The 25,516-nt window shown below is 40.5% G+C and overlaps 1 protein-coding gene across 1 annotated transcript in view; it reads right to left on the bottom strand.

Annotated features, from left to right (window-relative positions):
* Positions 1-25,516, bottom strand: part of capn5b (calpain 5b) — a 107,599-nt gene that overhangs the window by 40,904 nt on the left and 41,179 nt on the right. Inside the window, exon 2 of the mRNA XM_060935101.1 lies at positions 14,082-14,213. Within this exon, the coding sequence (XP_060791084.1) occupies positions 14,082-14,213 (132 nt within the window). The remainder of the gene's footprint in view (positions 1-14,081; positions 14,214-25,516) is intronic.

Below are 25,516 nucleotides of genomic sequence, written 5' to 3'. Positions count from 1 at the left end.
TGGAAGGACATCAGACTGATTTAGGAGGCATGGAGGAGCTGTTTCATTGCGATGAAGCTCCTCTGAGACAGCCCAGAGATTGGATTTCAAGCACAGTTCTGTAGTAATTCCTCAACAAACAGCAGGTCTACTGCCACAAGTACATGCTCTGACCATGAGTACGAGTGACATTCTTTAACAGTGCATTAACGTTTCCACTGTGCACAGCACTGCTGATCTTTAAACTTGTTTCGATTCAACGTCACTGCTGTCGTCCTTTGTTTTCATTCTTTTCTGAAAATCAAATGTGCCCTTTCTGACCCTCTTGGGCTAAAAGTATTTCCATTTTCTACAAAAATGCAGTTAACTTGTGTTAAATACTGTATCTACTTGCCTTATGTTAGCTAAGTTAAACATATATTCGTTAATTTTTCTTCACATTAAAGAACTCAAAGCTTTCTCCATTTACCTTAGCGAAGTGAGAGTGCTGCATCTTTAGTGGAAAGTTGAGATGAAAGAACCAATAAAACATAACTAATGTAAAATGGGCACAAGAGGGCAGGACTTCCAGAGGGCATCAGTTAATATCAGAGTGGATATATATATATATATATATATATATATATATATATATATATATATATATATATCTCATTTGCTGTTTTTATTATTCAAGAAAGTAGACTGCTCTGTTTAGTTATAACTATTAACAGCATACTAACAGCTTCTATGGCTAACAAGTCTAACTTTACTGTTAGATAAATTATTTACTAGCTACAGAGAACCTAACGGGAAAGGTATATAGTTTTAACATACTATTATACTTCAAAAAATTATAAAGTTTCAGGTACTGCTTTATTCTCAGTACAGGGAAATGTGTTGAAATTCCTGCCTATGACACAAACAGTGGTGCTTGAAAGTTTGTGAACCCTTTAGAATTTTCTATACTGTATTTCTGCATAAATATGACCTAAAACATCATCAGATTTTCACACAAGTCCTAAAAGTAGATAAAGAGAACTCAGTTTAACAAATGAGACAAAAATATTGTACCTGGTCATTTATTTATTGAGGAAAATGATCCAATATTACATATCTGTGAGTGGCAAAAGTATGTGAATCTCTAGGATTGAAGGTGAACTTAGAGTCAGGTGTTTTCAATCAATGGGATGACAATCAGGTGTGAGTGAGCACCCTGTTTTATTTAAAGAACAGGGATCTATCAAAGTCTGATCTTCACAACACATGTTTGTCAAAGTGTATCATGACACGAACAAACGAGATTTCTGAGGACCTCTAAAAAAGCATTGTTGATGCTCATCAGGCTGGAAAAGGTTACAAAACCATCTCTAAAGAGTTTGGACTCCACCAATCCACAGTCAGACAGATTGTGTACAAATGGAGGAAATTCAAGACCATTGTTTCCCTCCCCAGGAGTGGTCGACCAACAAAGATCACTCCAAGAGCAAGGTGTGTAATAGTCGGCAAGGTCACAAAGGACCCCAGTGTAACGTCAAAGCAACTGAAGGCCTCTCTCACATTGGCCAATCTTAATGTTCATGAGTCCACCATCAGGAGAACACTGAACAACAATGGTATACATGGCAGGGTTGCAAGGAGAAAGCCACTGCTCTCCAAAAAGAACATTGCTGCTCATCTGCAGTTTGCTAAAGATCACGTGGACAAGCCAGAAGGCTATTGGAAAAATGTTTAGTGGATGGATGAGACCAAAATAGAACTTTTTGGTTTAAATGAGAAGTGTTATGTTTGTAGAAAGGAAAGCACTGCATTCCAGCATAAGAACCTTATCCCATCTGTGAAACATGGTGGTGGTAGGATCATGGTTTGGGCCTGTTTTGCTGCATTTGGGCCAGGACGGCTTGCCATCATTGATGGAACAATGAATTCTGAATTATACCAGTGAATTCTAAAGGAAACTGTCAGGACATCTGTCCATAAACTGAATCTCAAGAGAAGGTGGGTCATGCAGCAAGACAACGACCCTAAGCACACAAGTCATTCTACCAAAGAATGGTTAAAGAAGAATAAAGTTAATAGTTTGGAATGGCCAAGTCAAAGTCCTGACCTTAATCCAATCGAAATGTTGTGGAAGGACCTGAAGCGAGCAGTTCATGTGAGGAAACCCACCAACATCCCAGAATTGAAGCTGTTCTGTACAGAGGAATGGCCTAAAATTCCTCCAAGCCAGTGTGCAGGACTGATCAACAGTTACCGGAAACATTTAGTTGCAGTTATTGCTGCACAAGGGGGTCACACCAGATACTGAACGCAAAGGTTCACATACTTTTTCCACTCACAGATATGTAATATTGGACCATTTTCCTCAATAAATAAATGACCAAGTATAATATTTTTGTCTCATTTGTTTAACTGGATTCTCTTTATCTACTTTTAGGACTTGTGTGAAAATCTGATGATGTTTTAAGTCATATTTATGCAGAAATATAGAAAATTCTAAAGGGTTCACAAACTTTCAAGCACCACTGTACACTACAGCATTTCTTTATAATTTAATGACACTGTGTCACATAGTGTATATCAGGCTTTCATATCCTTGCAAAATGGGCTTGGGCTCCTTCCCAGTGCAACTGACTGCCATTTAGGAAAAACCTGACTCGCTAAGCTAAAAAAAAAGAAAGAAAAAAAACAAGGCTAATCATTCCTCCTGAAATGTTTGTATAATTCAGTCCTATTGTATACACGTCTGACTCAGCGAAGCAGTTTGCTGAAAGCTAATACTGTCAAGGAAACAAAGCTCTTACTAAAGCAAAGCTTCTTCCAAGTTAATGTCTTGTATCAGCGACCAGATGGGGGTAGAATAGAAAATGGATTCAGCGGGTGTTCAGGGTCTTAAGATATTACAAGTGTCCATCCTAAGATACCATTGCTGAATTGGGTGTCATTGAGTCACAGGGTCTTTCCATTAAATACAAACATCACAGTGTTGCCCTGAGCAACAAGTCATCTTGACAGGAAGCATACAGAAGCATCGTTGGCTCCAGACCACATACGGAGAACAGAAGAACAGAAAACATAAGGAGAAAGAAAATCAAGCAACCTTTTCTATCCACCCTGAAGGTATACAGTACATTCAGAAGATGCACAGTCTCTTCTGGCCCTCAGTATTTCCAACCTTTTACATTTCAAACACCAGCTGAGAGCAGCTACTCTGGTGCTGAAGGTAAAGATATTAACATATAAACACGCTGCTGGAGGTGTATGGTAGGTGTAGAACAAGACCATCAATGATGGCGTAGCTCATTCCAGCCCCATCTAGCCCAGAAGGAACGATCTAAAGTGGGCCACCTTGCACAATAAATGGTGCAAGCTATATACACTATATAGAAGCTATATACGGGCGGCACGGTGGTGTAGTGGTTAGCGCTGTCGCCTCACAGCAAGAAGGTCCGGGTTCAAGCCCCGTGGCCGGCGAGGGCCTTTCTGTGCGGAGTTTGCATGTTCTCCCCGTGTCCGCATGGGTTTCCTCCGGGTGCTCCGGTTTCCCCCACAGTCCAAAGACATGCAGGTTAGGCTAACTGGTGACTCTAAATTGACCGTAGGTGTGAACGTGAGTGTGAATGGTTGTCTGTGTCTATGTGTCAGCCCTGTGATGACCTGGCGACTTGTCCAGGGTGTACCCCGCCTTTCACCCGTAGTCACCTGGGATAGGCTCCAGCTTGCCTGCGACCCTGTAGAACAGGATAAAGTGGCTAGAGATAATGAGATGAGATGAGAAGCTATATAGACCCTAGGGATACTTACCTATTTGCCAGAAAGAATCAAAAACAGCAAAGAATTGACCAAGAAGAAGCAATTTTTGTTGAACTGCTCATTAAGGCTTAATTAGTCCATAACTTCATTAATAATTGTAATTAAGCAAATCTGTGTAGAAGTTATATGCATCCTAGGTACCCCTACCGTCATGCCAGAAAGAATCAAAATTGGTGAAGAATTGAGGGAGAAGAAGTGATTTTTGTTGAACTGCTCGTTAGGGCTTAATTACGCCACATCTTCATTATTCATTGCAATTATACAAATTTGGGTCGAAACTATATGCACCCCAAGCAGACCTACCCTCCTGCCAAAAAGAATAAAAATCAGTGAAGAATTGAGAGATAAGAAGTGATTTTTTTTTTAAATGTGGACGCCGTCGGACGGACGACAGACAACACGTGATGGCATAAGCTTATTGCTTGTTGGCCAGATGAGCTAATAATATATAAGTAAGCATCTTACCTGGAAAACATGACTAGATGACTTTGCACACCAAAATGGATGCATTTTGTTTGTTTAAGGGATTCAAAGCATCTGATTCATTGTGCCAGAGAACCCATTGTCATAAAAATGACCTTTATTTTCCGTGAAAGAATAATAATTGAATAATTGGTGACAATTCAATCAAAGCATCTGATTCAGTGTGCAAAGGCATAAATCATCCTAAAAAACACCGAAAATATCCTTATATTTTATATCAGTGAAAGAGTATTTTATATCACAGGTCCTTGTGGAGAAAGTTGTTATTGGACCAGCCCAATTTCAGTTGACACTTCAAGGTATACAGTACTGTGCAAAAGTCTTAGGCACATGTAAAGAAATGCTGTAAACCAAAAATGGCTTAAAATAGTGAAATTAAATGTTTCCACATTAAAAAAAACCTATAAACAGCAGTAAGCCATAATAAATGAAACAAAGTCAATATTTGGTGTGAGACGACCCTTTGCTTTAAAAAAAAAAAAAAGTAGTCTGAGGTACAGTGAGTGCAGTTTTATAAGGAAATGAGCTGTAGGTTTTACTGAGCATCTTACAGAACCGGGGCGGCACGGTGGTGTAGTGGTTAGCGCTGTCGCCTCACAGCAAGAAGGTCCGGGTTCGAGCCCCGTGGCCGGTGAGGGCCTTTCTGTGTGGAGTTTGCATGTTCTCCCCGTGTCCGCGTGGGTTTCCTCCGGGTGCTCCGGTTTCCCCCACAGTCCAAAGACATGCAGGTTAGGTTAACTGGTGACTCTAAATTGATTGTAGGTGTGAATGTGAATGGTTGTCTGTGTCTATGTGTCAGCCCTGCGATAACCTGGCGACTTGTCCAGGGTGTACCCCGCCTTTCGCCCGTAGTCCTGCGACCCTGTAGAACAGGATAAAGCGGCTAGAGATGATGAGATGAGATCTTACAGAACCAGCCACAGTTCTTCTGGACACTTTGACTGTCACACTCGCTTCTTAATTTTGCAGCAAAACCCAGCAGCATTTATTATGTTTTCTTTTTAAATCTGAAAAGTGGTCTTTTATGTAATATGCTGCTCAGATACAAACTTTTTTTTTTCTGTAACATTTAATTATGTGCTGGAAAACGAATGTTTGGAACTCTAAAATGTTTTTGTACTGACTTGATAATGTAGAAGTCATGAAATAGAAATCTATAACAAAGTTTGTATGAAAAAATAGGATGCCTAAGACTTTTGCACAGTCCAAAAAAATGTGCATTCATTCATTCATTCATCCATCCATCTATGGTCATCTTCAATAACCGTGAAAAATATGTCACTATGACTGAGTTATATTTATTTAGGTGAGGTGCTAACTCGGTTTATATTACAATACAGAGTTGCTGTTTTTTCCCTTTCTTTTTTTTCTTACATGCCTGAATCTCAGTATCCGGTATCACTCGTGATAGACATGCTAATTATGCTAAACTGACAAAATAATGGTAACAAAGTGGCTACTGTCCACTGTGCGTGCCCATAAGGACCATTAAATAATTGTACAGAACAATAAGTGAATATACAGCAGTGTTTATTGTGGATGGAGTAGTATTATCATATTATTTTATTATAACAGCTATGAGTAAATGCCCTCATGAACATAATAGCCATACCAAGTGAGCACTGACTGACAGACAGTTTTACCCAGACTGATGGAGTTACATTGGCCATAAAAACACTGGACCTCATTTATAAATCTTGTAGTAAAGCTGTGTATAAATATTTTCGTTGGCCAAACTGAACTAAAAATTCTCACAAATGCTGATTTTCTTCATACTCACATATGTTATTGATAAATGGCCATCTAGCGTGTTCATGGCACACCTGATTTGCATTCAGTGACACCCACAAAACTCCATAAAAGGCAACACACACAGAGGTGAAAATGATAAAATGACAACTAAATGGTGAAAGAGAGCCTCCTCAGCGTGGAGTGGGCTAAATCTTTCAGTAAGTCAGGAACTGCAGTCTGTTGGCTATCATAGACACACACTAACTCTTCCTCCTTTTACAGACTGCTGTGTCTTTTGTCCTAATTGAATAACTAATCGTTTTTGTCTTATTTTATGGATTTGTTTAGGACTGCTTTCTTTCAAATACAATGTTTGTCCTGTTTTGTCACATTACAAGCTGGAATTCAAATGGATTTTTGGGGGGTTAGCACCATTTGATTTACACAGAATGCATACCATTCTAATGGTGCAAATTGCTTTTTATTGTCACACAAACAACAATTAAGATGAAAACACAGAAATCTGGCATGTGCAAGGTATTCACCCCCAAAGTCAATACTTTGCAGAACCACCTTTTGCTGCAATTACAGCTGTAAGTCTCTTGGGGTATGTCTCTATTACATACCGTAGCTTAGCACATCTAGCCACTGGGATTTTTGCCCATTCCTCAAAACAGAACTGCTCCAACTCATTCAAGTTAGATGGGTTGCATTGGTGCAATCTTCAAGTTATGCCACCAATTCTCAATTGGATTGAGGTCTAGCCTTTGATTAGGCCATTCCAAGACATTGAAATGGCCTAATCAAAGGCTAGACCTCAATCCAATTGAGAATTGGTGGCATAACTTGAAGATTGCACCAATCTTGTACAGTGGTGCTTGAAAGTTGTGAACCCTTTAGAATTTTCTATATTTCTGCATACGTAAATATGACCTAAAACATCATCAGATTTTCACATAAGTCCTAAAGGTAGATAAAGGGAACCCAGTTAAACAAATAAGACAAAAATATTATACTTGGTCATTTATTTATTGAGGAAAATGATCCAATGTTACATATCTGTGAGTGGTAAAAGTATGTGAAGCTCTAGAATTAGCAGTTCATTTGAAGGTGAAATTAGAGTCAGGTGTTTTCAAATCAGTGGGATGACGATCAGGTGTGAGTGGGCACCCTGTTTTATTTAAAGAACAGGGTTCTAGCAAAGTCTGATCTTCACAACACATGTTTGTGGAAGTGTATCGTGGCACGAACAAAGGAGATTTCTGAGGACCTCAGGAAAAGCGTTTATGCTCATCAGGCTGGAAAAGGTGACAAAACCATCTGTAAAGAGTTTGGACTCCACCAATCCACAGTCAGACAGATTGTGTACAAATGGAGGAAATTCAAGACCATTGTTACCCTCCCCAGGAGTGGTCGACCAACAAAAGATCACTCCAAGAGCAAGGCGTGTAATAGTCAGAGAGGTCACAAAGGATCCCAGGGTAACTTCTAAGCAACTGAAGGCCTCTCTCACATTGGCCAATGTTCATGAGTCCACCATCAGGAGAACACTGAACAACAATGATGTGCATGGCAGGGTTGCAAGGAGAAAGCCACTGCTCTCCAAAAAGAACATTGCTGCTCGTCTGCAGTTTGCTAAAGATCACATGGACAAGCCAGAAGGCTATTGGAAAAATGTTTTGTGGACGGATGAGACCAAAATAGAACTTTTTGGTTTAAATGAGAAGCATTATGTTTGGAGAAAGGAAAACACTGCATTCCAGCATAAGAACCTTATCCCGTGAAATATGGTGGTGGTAGGATCATGGTTTGGGCCTGTTTTGCTGCATCTGGGCCAGGACGGCTTGCCATCATTGATGAAACAATGAATTCTGAATTATATCAGCAAACTCTGAAGGAAAATGTCAGGACATCTGTCCATGAACTGAATCTCAAGAGAAGGTGGGTCATGCAGCAAGACAATGACCCTAAGCACACAAGTCATTCTACCAAAGAATGGTTAAAGAAGAATAAAAGTTAATGTTTTGGAATGTCCAAGTCAAATTCTTGACCTTAATCCAATCGAAGTTTTGTGGAAGGACCTGAAGCGAGCAGTTCATGTGAGGAAACCCACCAACATCCCAGAGTTGAAGCTGTTCTGTACGGAGGAATGGGCTAAAATTCCTCCAAGCCGGTGTGCAGGACTGATCAACGGTTACTGGAAATGTTTAGTTGCAGTTATTGCTGCACAAGGGGGTCACACCAGATACTGAAAGCAAAGGTTCACATACGTTTTCCACTCACAGATATGTAATATTGGACCATTTTCCTCAATAAATAAATGACCAAGTATAATATTTTTTGTCTCATTTGTTTAACTGGATTCTCTTTATCTACTTTAAGGACTTGTGTGAAAATCTGATGATGTTTTAGGTCATATTTATGCAGAAATATAGAAAATTCTAAAGGGTTCACAAACTTTCAAGCACCACTGTAGCTTTAGCAGTATGTTTAGGGTCATTGTCCTGCTGGAACATGAACCTTCATCCCAGTCTCAAACCTCTGGCTGACTCAAACAGGTTTTCCTCCAGAATTGTCCTGTATTTAGTGCCATCCATCTTTCCTTCAGTTTTCCTGTCCCTACAGATGAAAAATATCCCAACAGCATGATGCTGCCACCACCATGCTTCACTGTAGAAATGGTGTTCTCAGGGTGTTGGGTTTGTGCCACACATGGCATTTCCCATGATGAACAAAAAGTTCAATTTAATCTCATCTGACCAGACAATCTTCTTCCATGTGTTTGGGGAGTCTGCCACATGCTGTTGGGCAAACTCCAATCGTGTTTTCTTATTTTTTTCTTTAAGCAATGGCTTTTTTCTGGCCACTCTTCTATGAAGCCTAGCTCTGTGGAATGTACGATTTAAAGTGGTCCTATGAACAGATACTCCCATCTCCGCTGTGGATCTTTGCAGCTCCTTCAGTGTTATCTTTGGTGTCTTTGTTGCATCTCTGATTAATGCCCTCCTTGCCTGGTCTGTGAGTTTTGGTAGGCGGCCTTCTCATCAGGTTTGTAGTGGTGCCATATTCTTTCCATTTTGCTATAATGGATTTAATGGTGCTCCATTGAATAAAATGGCTAAATCACACACAACTTTCATTAAATTTGTGTGTGCAGCTTGAAAAAAGTGATTTCATGCAAGCAAGTTGGCTGGCAAGCTGTATAAAAATGCCAGTAATATATCAGCTAACTATTATTATTATTATTATTATTATTATTATTATTATTATTATTATTATTATCACATGGTAATTTTTTTTAAATTGATAGTATGATGCAATAAAGAATTGCTTTCTGTCAAGTTACAATAAAGACCTCAGACAGACAGTACTTTCCTAAGTATGCTTGCTGTTCGCAAAAGGGCTGATTTTTGGAGTGTGCAGAAATCATAGTTCACATCAATTTGATCTTGATACCGAAGTAAATTAAGCGGGATGGAGCTAAGGGCTGCAGTCACCACTGGGATGACTTTTACTTTACTTTCAGGGAATTTCCATAATCTTGCGATCTCAACTTTTAGCTCACAGTTATTATTATTATCCATCCATCCATCCATTATCCATAACCACTTATTCTGTGCAGGGTTGCGGACAAGCTGGAGCCTATCCCAGCTGACTATGGGCGAGAGGCGGGATACACCCTGGACAAGTCACCAGATCATCGCAGGGCTGACACATGGAGACAAACAACCATTTACACTCACACTCACACCTACGGTCAATTTAGAGTCACCAGTTAACCTAACCTGCATGCCTTTGGACTGTGGGGGAAACCGGAGCACCCGGAGGAAACCCACGTGGACACGGGGAGAACATGCAAACTCCACACAGAAAGTCCCCCATCAGCCACGGGGCTCAAACCCAGAACCTTCTTGCTGTGAGACGACAGCACTAACCACTACACCACCGTGCCGCCCCATTATTATTATTATTATTATTATTATTATTATTATAGCAGCATACAAAGCCTATAAATTGAGGTTCACATTAGTGAGTCTCCATAGATGTACATTTGCACAAGCTTCCACAAAGGAACTGCCATAGGATACAATGTGAATACTGTTTTTCAATGTCTTTAAAAAAACAAACAGATACCCCATAAACACAGACATTTTTCTTTGTGCAATCTAAATATTTTTGTATTCGCTAATTATGATATTTCTTACTATGCTGATAATGGATGGCAGTGTTTATAATATGGATACCATTTCCGATTGCTAAAAAAAATGGACAATATAGATTTTGCTTCCTGAATGGATCTAATGGATTTTTGGCTGCTGAGTTTGAAAATGGCCTTGAAATTTTCCTGTCATGTACCATTTTTCGAAAACTGCCCATTTTTGGGTTTCATTTTCCATCCCAGTGAAATGACGGGAGCAAAGAGATAATATAACAGACTGTTACTTCTGTCTGACCAGTGTTTCTGTCTTTTCTGCTTTAAATGTAATCCACCGAAAATCCCAATCTGCCTTCAGCCACGAGTCCAATGCCGCATGATGACAGTCTGCCAGTACCGAGGCCACCAGAGACATGGAGCACAGAGGCAGCAGAAGAAGATGGCACTCTATGAAAGCCTAAGACTTTCTCATGGATGAAAATGGACTGACAGTTACAAAGTGCTGACATTGATTATATAGATAATCCACCATACAAATCTCTGTGAATGAGCTGTTACTATAGATATGACAGCACATTAAAACCAGCTCATTAATATTAACCTCTGGTTTGACTTACAGATTTCAAAACATTGCTGAATCATCTGTTATAATTGTAGTGAAACACAGTTCACATTTAGGGTTATGAGGGCAAATCTTGTACCTTACGAGACGTAGATGAAATAGGCAGCTACAAGTTCATTCAGAATGCTTCATCTTACAAACTTTATTTTAAAGGGCAGCAAAGCAAACATGCCTACCAGTATATGTTAATAAAATAATTTTTAAAAATACAATAATTTTAATAATTTTTAAAATTGGTTAACAATACCATTAGGTAGTTTTTTGTTTTGTTTTGACTTGTTTTTTGCCTTGTTGCAAAAAAATCCCCAAAATGGGCAAAAGTGACTAGTTTCATTTTAACCTATGTTTTCGAACGTACACCTCTTGTCTTGTAAAACCTCCTGTTTGACAGCATCATTCAAGTCACATGCAAATAAATAGCCAACATTTTTTTACATTCTGTAGTGCTAGTTAACGTGTAATTCCCTCTTATTTTTATAAATTATATTATGCACTTCACCAACTCTCGTGAAACACCTACAGTTTCTGATACCTTGGTCCATACTTTTTTTTTTAAATTCATGTTCCTGTATGCAAACAGGGACACATCATAAATAATGGGGAAACCTGCCACCTCCATGGTATGGTACTTGGGAACAGTTTGAATGGAACCAAAATTTTGTAGGTGCAATTGGTAATTAAGTGATCAATCTTATTAAATCATTAAATCAGTCTCATTAATTAATACCATTAATTTTGGTGCATAATAATAAATTACCAAACTGCTAAATTATGGTATATTCCAAATTATTATGATCACTTACTGTATTACATAACTCATATGCACCTTGGAATTCTTTTGAGATTGGATGGCTTCAAAAATATCGGTACAACAAATAAACACACAGTTTCAATAATAATTGAATTTATTATAACAATGATAAAAATTGAATAATAGCAGTTGAATACATTATAGGGCGGCACGGTGGTGTAGTGGTTAGCGCTGTCGCCTCACAATAAGAAGGTTTTGGGTTTGAGCCCCATGGCCAGCGAGGGCCTTTCTGTGTGGAGTTTGCATGTTCTCCCCGTGTCCACGTGGGTTTCCTCCGGGTGCTCCGGTTTCCCCCACAGTCCAAAGACATGCAGGTTAGGTTAACTGGTGACTCTAAATTGACCGTAGGTGTGAATGTGAGTGTGAATGGTTGTCTGTGTCTATGTGTCAGCCCTGTGATGACCTGGCGACTTGTCCAGGGTGTACCCCACCTTTCGCCCGTAGTCAGCTGGGATAGGCTCCAGCTTGCCTGCAACCCTGTAGAAGGATAAAGCGGCTAGAGATAATGAGAATGAGATGAGAATACATTATATACAGATATGATATGGTCATATACTTGATGAGCGTGTGTGTGTTATGTGTGTGAGAGTGATGTGTGAGAGTGATTGGAATCTTATCTGAGGTGTGTGTGTTTGTGTGTGTGTGTGTGTGTGTGTTATCTGAGGTGTGGGGGTCACCACGTGTTTCTAAGTAGAACAAAAGAGTTAGCTTTGGTAGCTAACCCACGTTGTGGAGACAAAGATTAGCCTTGTGTTGCTAGCTTAGGTGTGTTGTGAAGCCTGTGGCCTAAACAAAAGAATTAACTCTGGGTGAGGGTGACCACGTGGTGGGAACAAAATAATTAGCTCTGGTTTGCTAGCTAAGGTGTGTTGTGAGGCCTGTGGCCTAAACAAAAGAATTAACTCTAGGTGAGTGTGACCACGTGTTCCTAAGTAGAACAAAGAAGTAGCCGATAGTTAACCCACTAGCTCATAACATTACTAAATCCACTGAAATCTTGATGAGGTCAAAATATGTGTAATAATGAAGTTAAAGTGTTAGAAAGGAATAGAGAGCATGCAAAAGCCTATCTATTAAGCAATTGAGAGATCAAAACAAAATAGAACAATCATCAATTCAACACCCTAAGTGTTTACAGTGCACACAATTAAACCGTTCCTGAGTTTAAATTCACACTACTTCATAAAACCAATTCCTAAGACTAGTCTTTTTGCCCAAAATGCTAATCTTACTTCAGTATCTTGCTTATAGTGCAAGATTATGGAGATATGTTCCGAGACTTTTGGAGTTTCACAGTTGTGGAGGCCTCCGTGAAGCGCAGAGAATTTCTTGGTCCGACGCGTGGTCACTCGTGATGAAAAGAAGTCTCTGATCAAACAATGTGCACAGCGCTCTTAGTTAGAAGGAATCCGGTTGCTTCTAACTTTAATTAACTGCTTTGGGCTGCAGTCGTACATACTTATAATGAACAAATGAAAATCGGTTGTAACTCAATCTGAGTTTAAAATCGCGCGATTCTAGAGTTTACCGTGGCCAAAGGTAAATGAAAGAAAAGCACTAAATTGTGGATGCTCTGAGAGCAGATGTCTCCTTTGTCTGTTACCGCGTGGTTCACAGAGCCGAGGAGATAGTGTCTCTTTATGCCTACGGATCCAGGTCCTAGGACCAAAGAGAAAGAGAGTAGCGTGCCTTAGTTTCTTATGGAATCATGAAGGAAGTGACGTAGGTGATCCCGCCCAGGCGTGACGTAGGTCAACGCGGAAGTTGGTTGATGGGAAATGTAGTTAAAAGAGACTGTGACTGGCTGTACCTACAATTTACACAACTGTGTTCTCGAGGATTCTTTCGAGTGGAGCACTTCTTCATTTCAATTGGTTGCTGCCAAACCGTGTCATAGCTTATTACGATAAAGATGCCTGAACTTTAACTTTATTCTGATGTCCCTACCGCCCAAGATGTGCTGCCACTAATCTCACTGCTGAGAAACGTTGGCTCACACAGAAAATGAACGACTTCTTGTTGTTTTGACGCTGTTGACGTGTTTGGCATGAATGTAGGGTTATTATTCAGCGTCCATCCATCCATCTTCTATACCATTTATCCGCCAGGGTTGCTGGGGAAGCTGGAGCCAATCCCAGCTGACTTCAGGTGAGAGTCAGGGTTCACCCTGGACAGGTCACCAATCTATCACAGGGCTAACACAGAGACGAACAACCATTCACACCTCATGCTCACGGCCAATTTAGAGTAGCCAGTTGACCTAATCCGCGTGTACTTGGACTGTGGGAGGAGCACCTGGAGAAAACCCATGCAGGCATGAGGAGAACATGCAAACTCCACACAGAAAGGCCCAAGTCGACCGTGAGGTTCTAATCCAGAACCTTCTTGCTGTGAGGCGACAGTGCTCTTAATTTACCATAAATAAAGATAAAATGACATCATGAAAATCCAATGGAAGTGGATCTTCACTAAGGCTTGTACCCTTTAAAAAAAACACTCAAACTTACTTTCTGCCACAGAGATTCGCGTGAGGCCAGGCTTGAGCACGCCGCAACAAACCAGCAGTTTCCCAGCTGCCCTTGGTGCAGATCATGAGCGCTGATCCCATCCACAAACAAGTGAGGATCATCACACAGCTCCTGATTTAGAGAGAAAGTGAGAGAGAGAAACCAACCAGTCAGAAAGTGTGAAAGTGTGAACAGAACACAGAGTGAAGAATAGCAGCAGCTGTGTGAACACAAGAGATCGGCGAAGGTTCCTCATGGATTAAAGGAGCAATAAAATGAAGGGAAGGAAGATAAAATGGCTGTCTGAAATGGAGTTCATAAATCTCTTCAATGTGGGGAGAAAGAAATGAAAAATAAATTGTGTCTAGAGGTTCAACTCTACAGCCCACTCGATTTTATGACACTTTTACTGACATGAAACTGTGTGTTGGTTTATTCATTCACCCCATGTTCCTTATGTTAGTTACATAGTCAGGCTTGATTTAGCAGTAGCTATCAAAAAAAAGAAAGACTAATAGAGCCAAGGACAGAGACTCCATAATTAATTTTACACCATTTACCTCTAAAATCCAGGCTTAAGCCTCGGTCACAACCGGCTGTACGTGCTCCTACGGCCGGTCTACGTGCAAAATAACGCAAGAAACGCACGGAGGGCACGCGTGTGACGTGCTGATTTTCGAGCCGTAGACTGGCCGCAGACCGGCCGCAGAGGTTCTTTGTCATGTCAAACAAACTCTATGGGCGCTTATGTTTTTTTCAGGTTGCAAGACAAACTTACGGCCAACGCGCGTCTTTCTCCATAAACAAACAAAAAAAAAAACGCAGCGATTTGGGAAACACCAAAAATCGCACGGCCAAAAAATCGTACGTCCGGTTGTGACCTAGGCTTTATGTAGCTAAACTCTTTATCTTATAGATACCTACTAGGCTCAAATAGCAGATTAAAGGATTACTCGAGTGTTTTCTTGTATGTCTCTCTACAGCACCTGTGGCATATGAATGGAACGAACGTTTTAGCATTTTTTGTCCAGAGATTAAAAAAAATAATAATAATTGCTTACACAAAACTCATAATGGTTTAAAGTCTAAGGGCAGTTATCAAATTATGTATATTTATGCAAAGCACATTTATAGAATGCTTTCATGATTCTTCAGTCAAAGATGGTTTTCTGACAACTTTTTCAGAGAGATTAATTTATGGTTATATATCAGCAGCCTAGCTGTGTGTATCTGATGATGTACCATCCCAATTCCAAAAAAGTTGGAACGCTGTGTAAACTGTAAATAAAAACAGAATGCGATAATTTGCAAATCATGGAGACCCTATATTTCATGGAAAATAGTACAAAGACACCATATCAAATGTTGAAAATGAGAAATTTTATTGTTTTTGAAAAAAATATATACTCATTTTGAATTTGATGCAGTAACACATTTCAAAAACGCTGGGACAGGGGCATGCTTACCACTGTGTTGCATCACCTCTACTTTTAACAACACTGTGTAAATGTTTGGGAACTGAGGAGACCAATTGCTGTAGTTTTGAAAGAGAAATGTTTTCCCATTCTTGCCTGATATACAATTTCATTTGCTCAACAGTTCAGGGTTTCCTTTCTCATATTTTCCACTTCATAATGCACCAAATGTTTTAAATGAGACATGTCTGGACTGCAGGCAGGCCAGTTTAGCACCCGGACTCTTTTACTATGGAGCCATGCAGTTGTAATATGTGTAGAAAGCAGTTTGGCATCGTCTTGCTGAAAGAAGGAAGGCCTTCCCTGAAAAAGATTTTGTCTGGATAGCAGCATGTTACTCTGAAAAACACACACACACGTACAAGCTACCCATGTCATGTGCACTAATGCACCCTCATACCATCACAGATGCTGGCTTTTGAACTGTGCACTGATAACAAGCCAGGTGGTCCCTCTCCTCTTTAGCTTGCAGGATGTGGTGTCCATAATTTCTAAAAAAGAATTTCTACTTTTGATTCGTCAGACCTCGGGATAATTTTCCATTTCACCTCAGTCCATCGTAAAAGAGCTCGGGCCCAGAGAAGGCAGTAGTATTTCTGGATATTGTTTATATCTGGTTTTAACTTGCATTTGTGGATGCAGTAATGAACTGTTTCTACAGATGGTGGTTTTCTGAAGTGTTTCTGAGCCCATACAGTGATTTCCACTACAGACACGTCTGTTTTTAATGCAGTGTCGCCTGAGGGCCTGAAGATCACAGGCATCCAATGTCAGTTTTCAGCCTTGTCTCTTGCATACAGAGATTTCTCCAGATTCTCAGAATCTTTTAATGATATTATGTACCAAAGACGATGTGATCCCCAAATTCTTTGCAACTTTACATTGAAGAACGTTATTCTGAAATTGTTGCACTATTTGCCCATGCAGTCTTTCACAGAGCAGTGAACCCCTCCCCATCTTTACTTCTGAAAGACTCAGCCTCTCTGGAATGTTCTTTTTATACCCAATCATCTTACTGACCGGGCGGCACGGTGGTGTAGTGGTTAGCGCTGTCGCCTCACAGCAAGAAGGTCCTGGGTTCGAGCCCCGGGGCCGGCGAGGGCCTTTCTGTGCGGAGTTTGCATGTTCTCCCCGTGTCCGCGTGGGTTTCCTCCGGGTGCTCCGGTTTCCCCCACAGTCCAAAGACATGCAGGTGAGGTTAACTGGTGACTCTAAATTGACCGTAGGTGTGAATGTGAGTGTGAATGGTTGTCTGTGTCTATGTGTCAGCCCTGTGATGACCTGGCGACTTGTCCAGGGTGTACCCCGCCTTTCGCCCGTAGTCAGCTGGGATAGGCTCCAGCTTGCCTGCGACCCTGTAGAAGGATAAAGCGGCTAGAGATAATGTGATGTGTGTGTGATCTTACTGACCTGTTGCTAATTAACCAAATTATTATTATTATTATTATTATTTTGCATTACACAGCTTTTTCAGTGTTTTGTTGCCCCGTCCCAACTTTTATGAAACATGTTACTGACATCAAATTCAAAATGAGCATCTCATCTCATCTCATTATCTCTAGCCGCTTTATCCTGTTCTACAGGGTCGCAGGCAAGCTGGAGCCTATCCCAGCTGACTACAGGCGAAAGGCGGGGTACACCCTGGACAAGTCGCCAGGTCATCACAGGGCTGATACATAGACACAGACAACCATTCACACTCACATTCACACCTACCGTCAATTTAGAGTCACCAGTTAACCTAGCCTGCATGTCTTTGGACTGTGGGGGAAACCGGAGCACCCGGAGGAAACCCACGCGGACACGGGGAGAACATGCAAACTCCGCACAGAAAGGCCCTCGCCGGCCACGGGGCTCGAACCCAGAACCTTCTTGCTGTGAGGCGACAGCGCTAACCACTACACCACCGTGCCGCCCCAAAATGAGCATATATTTAAAAAAATAAATAAATACAATTTCTCAGTTTCAACATTTGATATGTTGTCTTTGTATTATTTTCAATGAAATATAGGGTTTCCATGATTTGCAAATCTTCATATTCTGTTTTTTATGTTTTGCACAGTGTCCCAACTTTTTTGGAATTGGGGTTGTACAGTATGTGTTCCACAAAACCTTAGGAAAAGTGTAAAGTAAGCAGAACTACTTTTTACTGGATTGCTCCAGTGTTGAAGGATTAAACAAAATAATAAAAGCTTTGGTAAGACATTCTCTCACATCAATCTCTTCCTAATAACCTTATATTATTAAAGCTTTATGGTCTAGACTGTACATTAATGCATTTTAAACATTTTTGATTGAAATTTAACATTATAAAACAATTCAGAAATTATTCAGTGGTAATGTACTCCTGATGCGGTAGATAAAGATTTTGTTTAACAAACAAAAAATTTGAGAATTCCTTGAATTGTTAGCTGTTAGTTAAAACTCATAAAGGAGCATCTGACACCAGATCTACTCTATCCTGGCTGAATGATAATATTTCAGAGGAACATTGTGTACATTTCATTTGCATATGAAACAGTGCTTTAATTAATCCCATAAGCACCATGACTGTGGATGACCCAGTGAGTGTGAATAAATCACAGGGCTCTGGACATCTTGCAAAGTGAACAACAAAGCTCTTCACTGCCCGTGTCATCAGTGCAGGGACACACTCAGGCCAGGAGGGCTGGGACAGAGACATTAAGAGAGATGGAGCTGAGAGAAGCAGCAGGCAAAGTGCAGTGTGTGTGGAGAGAGAGTGACTGAGTGAGAGAGAGGCTACAGCTCATTTACGCTCACTACTCACCCCCAGGAGGCTCTACAAATGAGCGCAGGAGGAAAATTAAGCTTTTATGGTCGACTCTGAACACTGGACCTTTGCAACGGAATGCATCGGCAAGTCTTATTACATTACACAAGCATGCACACTCAGGCAAAAAACACACACACACCTCTATTTGAACCACTTCCCAGATGTCAGCAGGTGCACCGTACGCAGCGGCCCCACGATGTGTCTCATATTGGCCAATAAACAGATTTCATTTTTCACGCACTCCTGTAGTGTGTGAAAATGAAGTGTGACGATGTCATGGGAAAACCCACACCTTTATTTTTTGCCGCTCGCCACCTGAGTCATTCTGCGTGGGGTCTTCCTATTTTACACACTCACACATTCATATTTACGTTCACGCGGCATGACTGATTTTCCGTCCTGTGTGGATGTGACTGCAGCATGATGGTGTCTTCTCACAGCGATGTTACTTTGATGGTTTTCGTTGAAGGCAGTTGTACTCGAGTGAAAATACTGTAACCCTTAAACACACACACACTAAGCAACAAAAAATATTTTGTGATGATTTATGATGCTGATTAAAAGAACTGACATCTTTTTATTACACTATCTACCTTAAGGCTGCTTTTACACTGAGCATTTTTTCTCAACTGCCAGCACACATTTGACTTGGACTCCAACAGGAAGTGGATGTTTTTAAAAAGCACTGCCACTAACAGTTGCTTTTGTTTCTTGAAAATTCAATTTTTTTTCACATGACAGATAAAATGACAGCAGAATTGAAAAGATACACACCCCTTGCCCACCCTCAATCTACCCATCATGCCCACCCATGACCACCTAAGGGCATAGGAAGAAGGGGATAAAAAAGGGGAATACAGGAAATAAAATAAAATTTTAAAAATAAAGTGAACAAAATGAAATTAAATGAAATAAAATCAAATTAAATTGGTTTGTATTTATTATTTTTAAAGGCACAGGGTAAAGCCAGAAAAATGTTTAGTATTTCAAGGGCAATGGTTAAACAAAAGGTAAGGAAAGGTTCCCAAGTCTGAAAAAAAAGTCTTGTGTGTCAGATCCACTGTTGTGTTTTGTTTTTTTCCTAACAGTATTGTGGAATTTCAAAGCCTAATTAGAAACAAAAAAACTAACGCAACGAAGAGGGTTGGATAGACACTTTATTATGTAGCGCAATTCAGTGCCGAGTCCGATTGATCAAACAAGACTGATTGCTAAGCTCTACCCTAGAGATCATAGGACCGCCCCTTATCAAATGCTTGGGTTTCAGTCACGTGACTTTTCTTAGCAATTTTCACTTCCGGTAAAACAGCTGGTGGTCCAGCAAACCAAAACAGCTGCCGTAGTCCAAACAACTAGCGATAACTTATCAGAGTATGCTCGTAATCTAGAAGTCACAGTACGTTTACATGCACGTCCAAATCGAGCTGCTGTCGGTAATCGAGCAAAGGGTCCCAGCAGGGGTGCCAGAGAAATCCAATCCTACATGCACAAGTGAAATCGGGCTATTGTGCAAGGTGCATTGTGCACCCGAGCCACACGTGGCGCTACACGCCCCATAGTGTTGGTACACTTCCGGTTGTCGTCATGAAGAAGAGCTATAGTGTTGCCAGATACTGCTGACGTATTCCAGCCCAAAACATGTTCAAATCCGCTAAAATGCACTTAAAACCCCCAATCTGGCAACACTGGCAGTTCCGTGCTCAAGCTGTTCGGCTTGCTCTAACAGACTGTATGGCTACAAACTGTCCGGCGCAGACCACTGTTTTGTAAGACAACTTATTTTGCACAATAATATTTTTCTAAAGTCCATTTTTTGCTTACAAATTTTTTTTTTTGCTTACAATTTAACTTATGTCTTAATAAACACACAAAGTTCAATTGTTTTGTTTTTATTGACATTCTTCAGATGTTGGACATATATATATATATATATATACACATACACACAAATACAATGACTTGTTTATGTATACAATTCACAGTTATGCAACAGCTGTACAGATATATTTGGTGATACAGTAAGTGAGCTAAATTTTAACAGTGCAAACAATGCCACAAAAAGAAATGATTCATGCCATTGTCATGATTCGTTGTCATGCCGACCGAGGCTGTTGTGTTTCCCTTGTGGTCTCGTCACTTCCGGAAGGGGCAGTGCTGAAGTAAGTAGCTCGAATACGTAGCTCAATAGGGTTTACATGCACTAAGTAGCTCGGCAGAAATCGCATAATCTAGGTCGTGTAGCTCGATTCCGAGAAATCAAGTTCGGTTCAATTTCAGCCGAATTAAGGTGTATACATGGCATTTTGAACTTCGATTTCAGTCGAGCAACGGCAGAAATTCGATTCTCTCTATGTGCATGTAAACGCACTGACTGCTCGCTTTAGATATATTCAGAAGATTGCTATGTGCAATGGAATCGACCCCTACAGTCTGGGAAAGAAGGATTTGTCATACAATCTTGAAAACTACCCTTCAGTCGAGTTCCCCGACATCTCGAACTATCTGGTGTTGCAGACGTCCTTCTACACCGCAAAACAGATGAAAGCGTGGAAGAGTATGGAGGCTTACAACTTTTTTGTACGTGGCTGGGTAAAGGACCTCGCTATCAAGTCGCTGCAGAATGAATCCTGTATTGTTTTTGCCCGTGTAAGGATGTTTTTTTAAAGCTTTTCGTTCGTGTCTTTACAACGAAGCGCTCCAAGCTGAAGTGTAAACAAACAACAGTTTGCTTGATTCTCACTTGTGTTGGCTTTTATCTCTCAGGTAAATCATTCACAAAGATCATCAGAAACCCCTTTAAAGACCTGGATCTTAGTTAAACAAGACGGAGAAGTGATCACGGCGCATTGTAACTGTATGGCTGGGGAAGAATTTTGTCACGACCTTCATGCATATGGACTTTGTGAGGAGTAAACAAAGAAACAGCTGGGGACTTTAGCGCTTCGTGACTAAAAAAAAAGTACCGTAAAATAACAACACATAGCAAGAAAAGTACTCAGAAAACACTAAGGACATAGCTGAGAGGGAAATACAAACCTTTCATGAAGTGATCACTGCAAACTCGAGCATGCTTTGACTCGGCTCCCTTCGATTTCAGTGAGAGGTTCAAAAGCCACCTTTCTCGACGTCTTTTTGTGAAATCCAGTGTTCGTTCACCCTTTTTTTAGTTCACGGGGAACCCTGAAGAAACTTTTATCAATTTCACAGTTTGATCAATTCGAACAACCTAAAACAACGCAAGCGTAAGGCATTTTTCATGTGAGCAATGCACCTTCTCCATACAAACGCTTTGTCAACTGAGCTTTGGTAGACCACCAGCTAAAGTTTTGAATAACTAATGAGGTGGATATGATGTCATGTGAAACCCAAGAATTGCAGATAATATCTGAAACTTTCTATGTCTGGTTTCGTGCCAAACAGATCAAGCAAGCATCTCATTGCTGGAGGTTAATACATACATACATACATATGCATATATCAGTATTCATTCAGTGAGTGAAAAAATAAGTTACCTAAACTGTTCAAGGAGAGTTTACATTCTTATGAGGTTAACATGATACATAATTCTTCCTCTGACCTTTCATTTTGCAATTGAAGTTTTTTGAGACTTCAGTACCCCTGGTTTTTAGCGAGATTAGGGTTTCAGAGAGTCCAAGGATGAGGTTACAGGTCTCACAGTAAACAAAAAAATTAAATAATCGGTGGAAACTTGCACATTTTCTGTTTTAAGTAAACATCAAAAGGTCTGAAGACAATAGTGTAAATACCTTACTGACTCATAAAATCTAAAATATTTGGAGTACAAACTCAGTGCCCATAATTCAATGCTTAAACTTAGTTATGCAGAGTATCATGATTTTAATATAATGGTATATATGTGCAGTGCTCTCTAGGGTTCAAAAGGTCAGTGTCATACTCCTTGAAAAGTAATCAAATATACTATGCACTGAGAAGCTCCTGTTGAAATTATGGATTCTTTTCGGTGACTGGCATCATACTATTTTGTGAGGAGTGCAGCCCTGAAGAAAACAGTACTGTGCCAGTCACTGAAGAGAATCCATAATTACTGCCTCTCAGTGCATGGTATATTTGATTTATATCCCTCATCAGAAAATTCCAAATTAAAAGTGCTAAGATTGAATCTCGGCATAAACTCACTGGAGGCAGCCATGTTTGTTGTTTACGTCAGAGCGACCTTCGACCTGTGCATGTGCAATGTACCATATTATCATCTGCTTCACTAGGCATGATCATGATACCTAGATCTACACACAGAAATGCTTGCAGAGCCACAACTGTTACTCGAGTTGGCCCTATAGTTTGAAACTGTGACATCAGTTCATGGTATGGTATATCCAGGATATACCACACCATATGCTTTTTTGTTTGTTTGTTTTTGACGTCACGAGATATATTGCTTAATCAATGGTGGGACTATTTTATGTCATGTAAGGCATCCTTGGCCAATCCCTGGACAGGAATTTTTTGATGAGGGATATAATATAAGAATGTTATCTAAACACTCAGAACATCAGCGCTTCATCTCATCTCATTATCTCTAGCCGCTTTATCCTTCTACAGGGTCGCAGGCAAGCTGGAGCCTATCCCAGCTGACTACGGGCGAAAGGCGGGGTACACCCTGGACAAGTCGCCAGGTCATCACAGGGCTGACACATAGACACAGACAACCATTCACACTCACACCTACGGTCAATTTAGAGTCACCAGTCAACCTAACCTGCATGTCTTTGGACTGTGGGGGAAACCGGAGCTCCCGGAGGAAACCCACGTGGACACAGGGAGAACATGCAAACTCCACACAGAAAGGCCCTCGCCGGCCCCGGGGCTCGAACCCAGGACCTTCTTGCTGTAAGGCGACAGCGCTAACCACTACACCACCGTGCCGCCCGAGCAGCGCTTCAAACATTGAAAAAATATATACTTTTTAAAAACATTCTGATGTTGAATTTAACAAATATGGAGTTCTTATATCCTTAGATATTTAGTTTAGAGTTTGCTGAATAAAAAAATTAAAATGAAATTTATTGCAGAAAATTTATAAGAATTTTTTTTCCCGAATTTTAGTTTTAGATAACAGCTCTGATGTGGAGTTCATAGCACAAGGAGGTTTAAGTCTCAGCATTTAAGTCTAGGCTGAAAACATATCTGTTTAGTCAAGCCTTTTGTTAATGGTGTTTATGAGGTAAAGGAATAGATCTGGAGGATCCTCAGACAGAGTGTTTTGGTAAACTGGGATGTATGGATGCTGTCAGTCCCCCACTCGCTTGCTCACTCGAGTTTGTTGACGGTGTAGTTGCTGCTGCTTTATGTCCCGGGGCTCCCTCATGCCTGTGTTACCTTCTGGCTCTCCCCTTTTAGTTATGCTGTCATAGTTAGTTTTGCCAGAGTCCCTGCTTGTACAACCCCGATTCCAAAAAAGTTGGGACAAAGTACAAATTGTAAATAAAAACAGAATGCAATGATGTGGAAGTTTCAAAATTCCATATTTTATTCAGAATAGAACATAGATGACATATCAAATGTTTAAACTGAGAAAATGTATCATTTAAAGAGAAAAATTAGGTGATTTTAAATTTTATGCCAACAACACATCTCAAAAAAGTTGGGACAAGGCCATGTTTACCACTGTGAGGCATCCGCTTTTCTCTTTACAACAGTCTGTAAACGTCTGGGGACTGAGGACACAAGTTGCTCAAGTTTAGGGATAGGAATGTTAACCCATTCTTGTCTAATGTAGGATTCTAGTTGCTCAACTGGCTTAGGTCTTTTTTGTCGTATCTTCCGTTTTATGATGCGCCAAATGTTTTCTATGGGTGAAAGATCTGGACTGCAGGCTGGCCAGTTCAGTACCCGGACCCTTCTTCTATGCAGCCATGATGCTGTAATTGATGCAGTTTGTGGTTTGGCATTGTCATGTTGGAAAATGCAAGGTCTTCCCTGAAAGAGAGGCCGTCTGGATGGGAGCATATGTTGCTCTAGAACCTGGATATACCTTTCAGCATTGATGGTGTCTTTCCAGATGTGTAAGCTGCCCATGCCACACGCACTAATGCAACCCCATACCATCAGAGATGCAGGCTTCTGAACTGAGCACTGATAACAACTTGGGTCGTCCTTCTCCTCTTTAGTCCGAATGACACGGCGTCCCTGATTTCCATAAAGAACTTCAAATTTTGATTCGTCTGACCACAGAACAGTTTTCCACTTTGCCCCAGTCCAATTTAAATGAGCCTTGGCCCAGAGAAGACGTCTGCGCTTCTGGATCATGTTTAGATATGGCTTCTTCTTTGAACTATAGAGTTTTAGCTGGCAACAGCGGATGGCACGGTGAATTGTGTTCACAGATAATGTTCTCTGGAAATATTCCTGAGCCCATTTTGTGATTTCCAATACAGAAGCATGCCTGTATGTGATGCAGTGCCGTCTAAGGGCCCGAAGATCACGGGCACCCACTATGGTTTTCCGGCCTTGACCCTTACGCACAGAGATTCTTCCAGATTCTCTGAATCTTTTGATGATATTATGCACTGTAGATGATGATATGTGCAAACTCTTTGCAATTTTACACTGTTGAACTCCTTTCTGATATTGCTCCACTATTTGTCGGCGCAGAATTAGGGGGATTGGTGATCGTCTTCCCAGCTTTACTTCTGAGAGCCGCTGCCACTCCAAGATGCTCTTTTTATACCCAGTCATGTTAATGACCTATTGCCAGTTGGCCTAATGAGTTGCACTTTGGTCCTCCAGCTGTTCCTTTTTTGTACCTTTAACTTTTCCAGCCTCTTATTGCCCCTGTCCCAACTTTTTTGAGATGTGTTGCTGTCATGACATTTCAAATGAGCCAATATTTGGCATGAAATTTCAAAATGTCTCACTTTCAACATTTGATATGTTGTCTATGTTCTATTGTGAATACAATATCAGTTTTTGAGATTTGTAAATTATTGCGTTCCGTTCTTATTTACAATTTGTCCTTTGTCCCAACTTTTTTGGAATCGGGGTTGTGTGTGTGTGTGTGTGTGTGTGTGTGTGTGTACTAGTGCATCTCAAAAAATTAGAATACCATGAAAAAGTTCCTTTTTTTCATAATTTAATTCAAAAAGGTAAACTTTCATATACTCTATATCCAACTTTTTTGGAATTGG

Source organism: Neoarius graeffei, chromosome 12 (genome assembly GCF_027579695.1).
Source record: "Neoarius graeffei isolate fNeoGra1 chromosome 12, fNeoGra1.pri, whole genome shotgun sequence".
Taxonomy (NCBI): domain Eukaryota; kingdom Metazoa; phylum Chordata; class Actinopteri; order Siluriformes; family Ariidae; genus Neoarius; species Neoarius graeffei.
The sequence above is the reverse complement of the archived record's forward strand: the minus strand, read 5'-3'. Positions and strand labels throughout refer to the sequence as shown.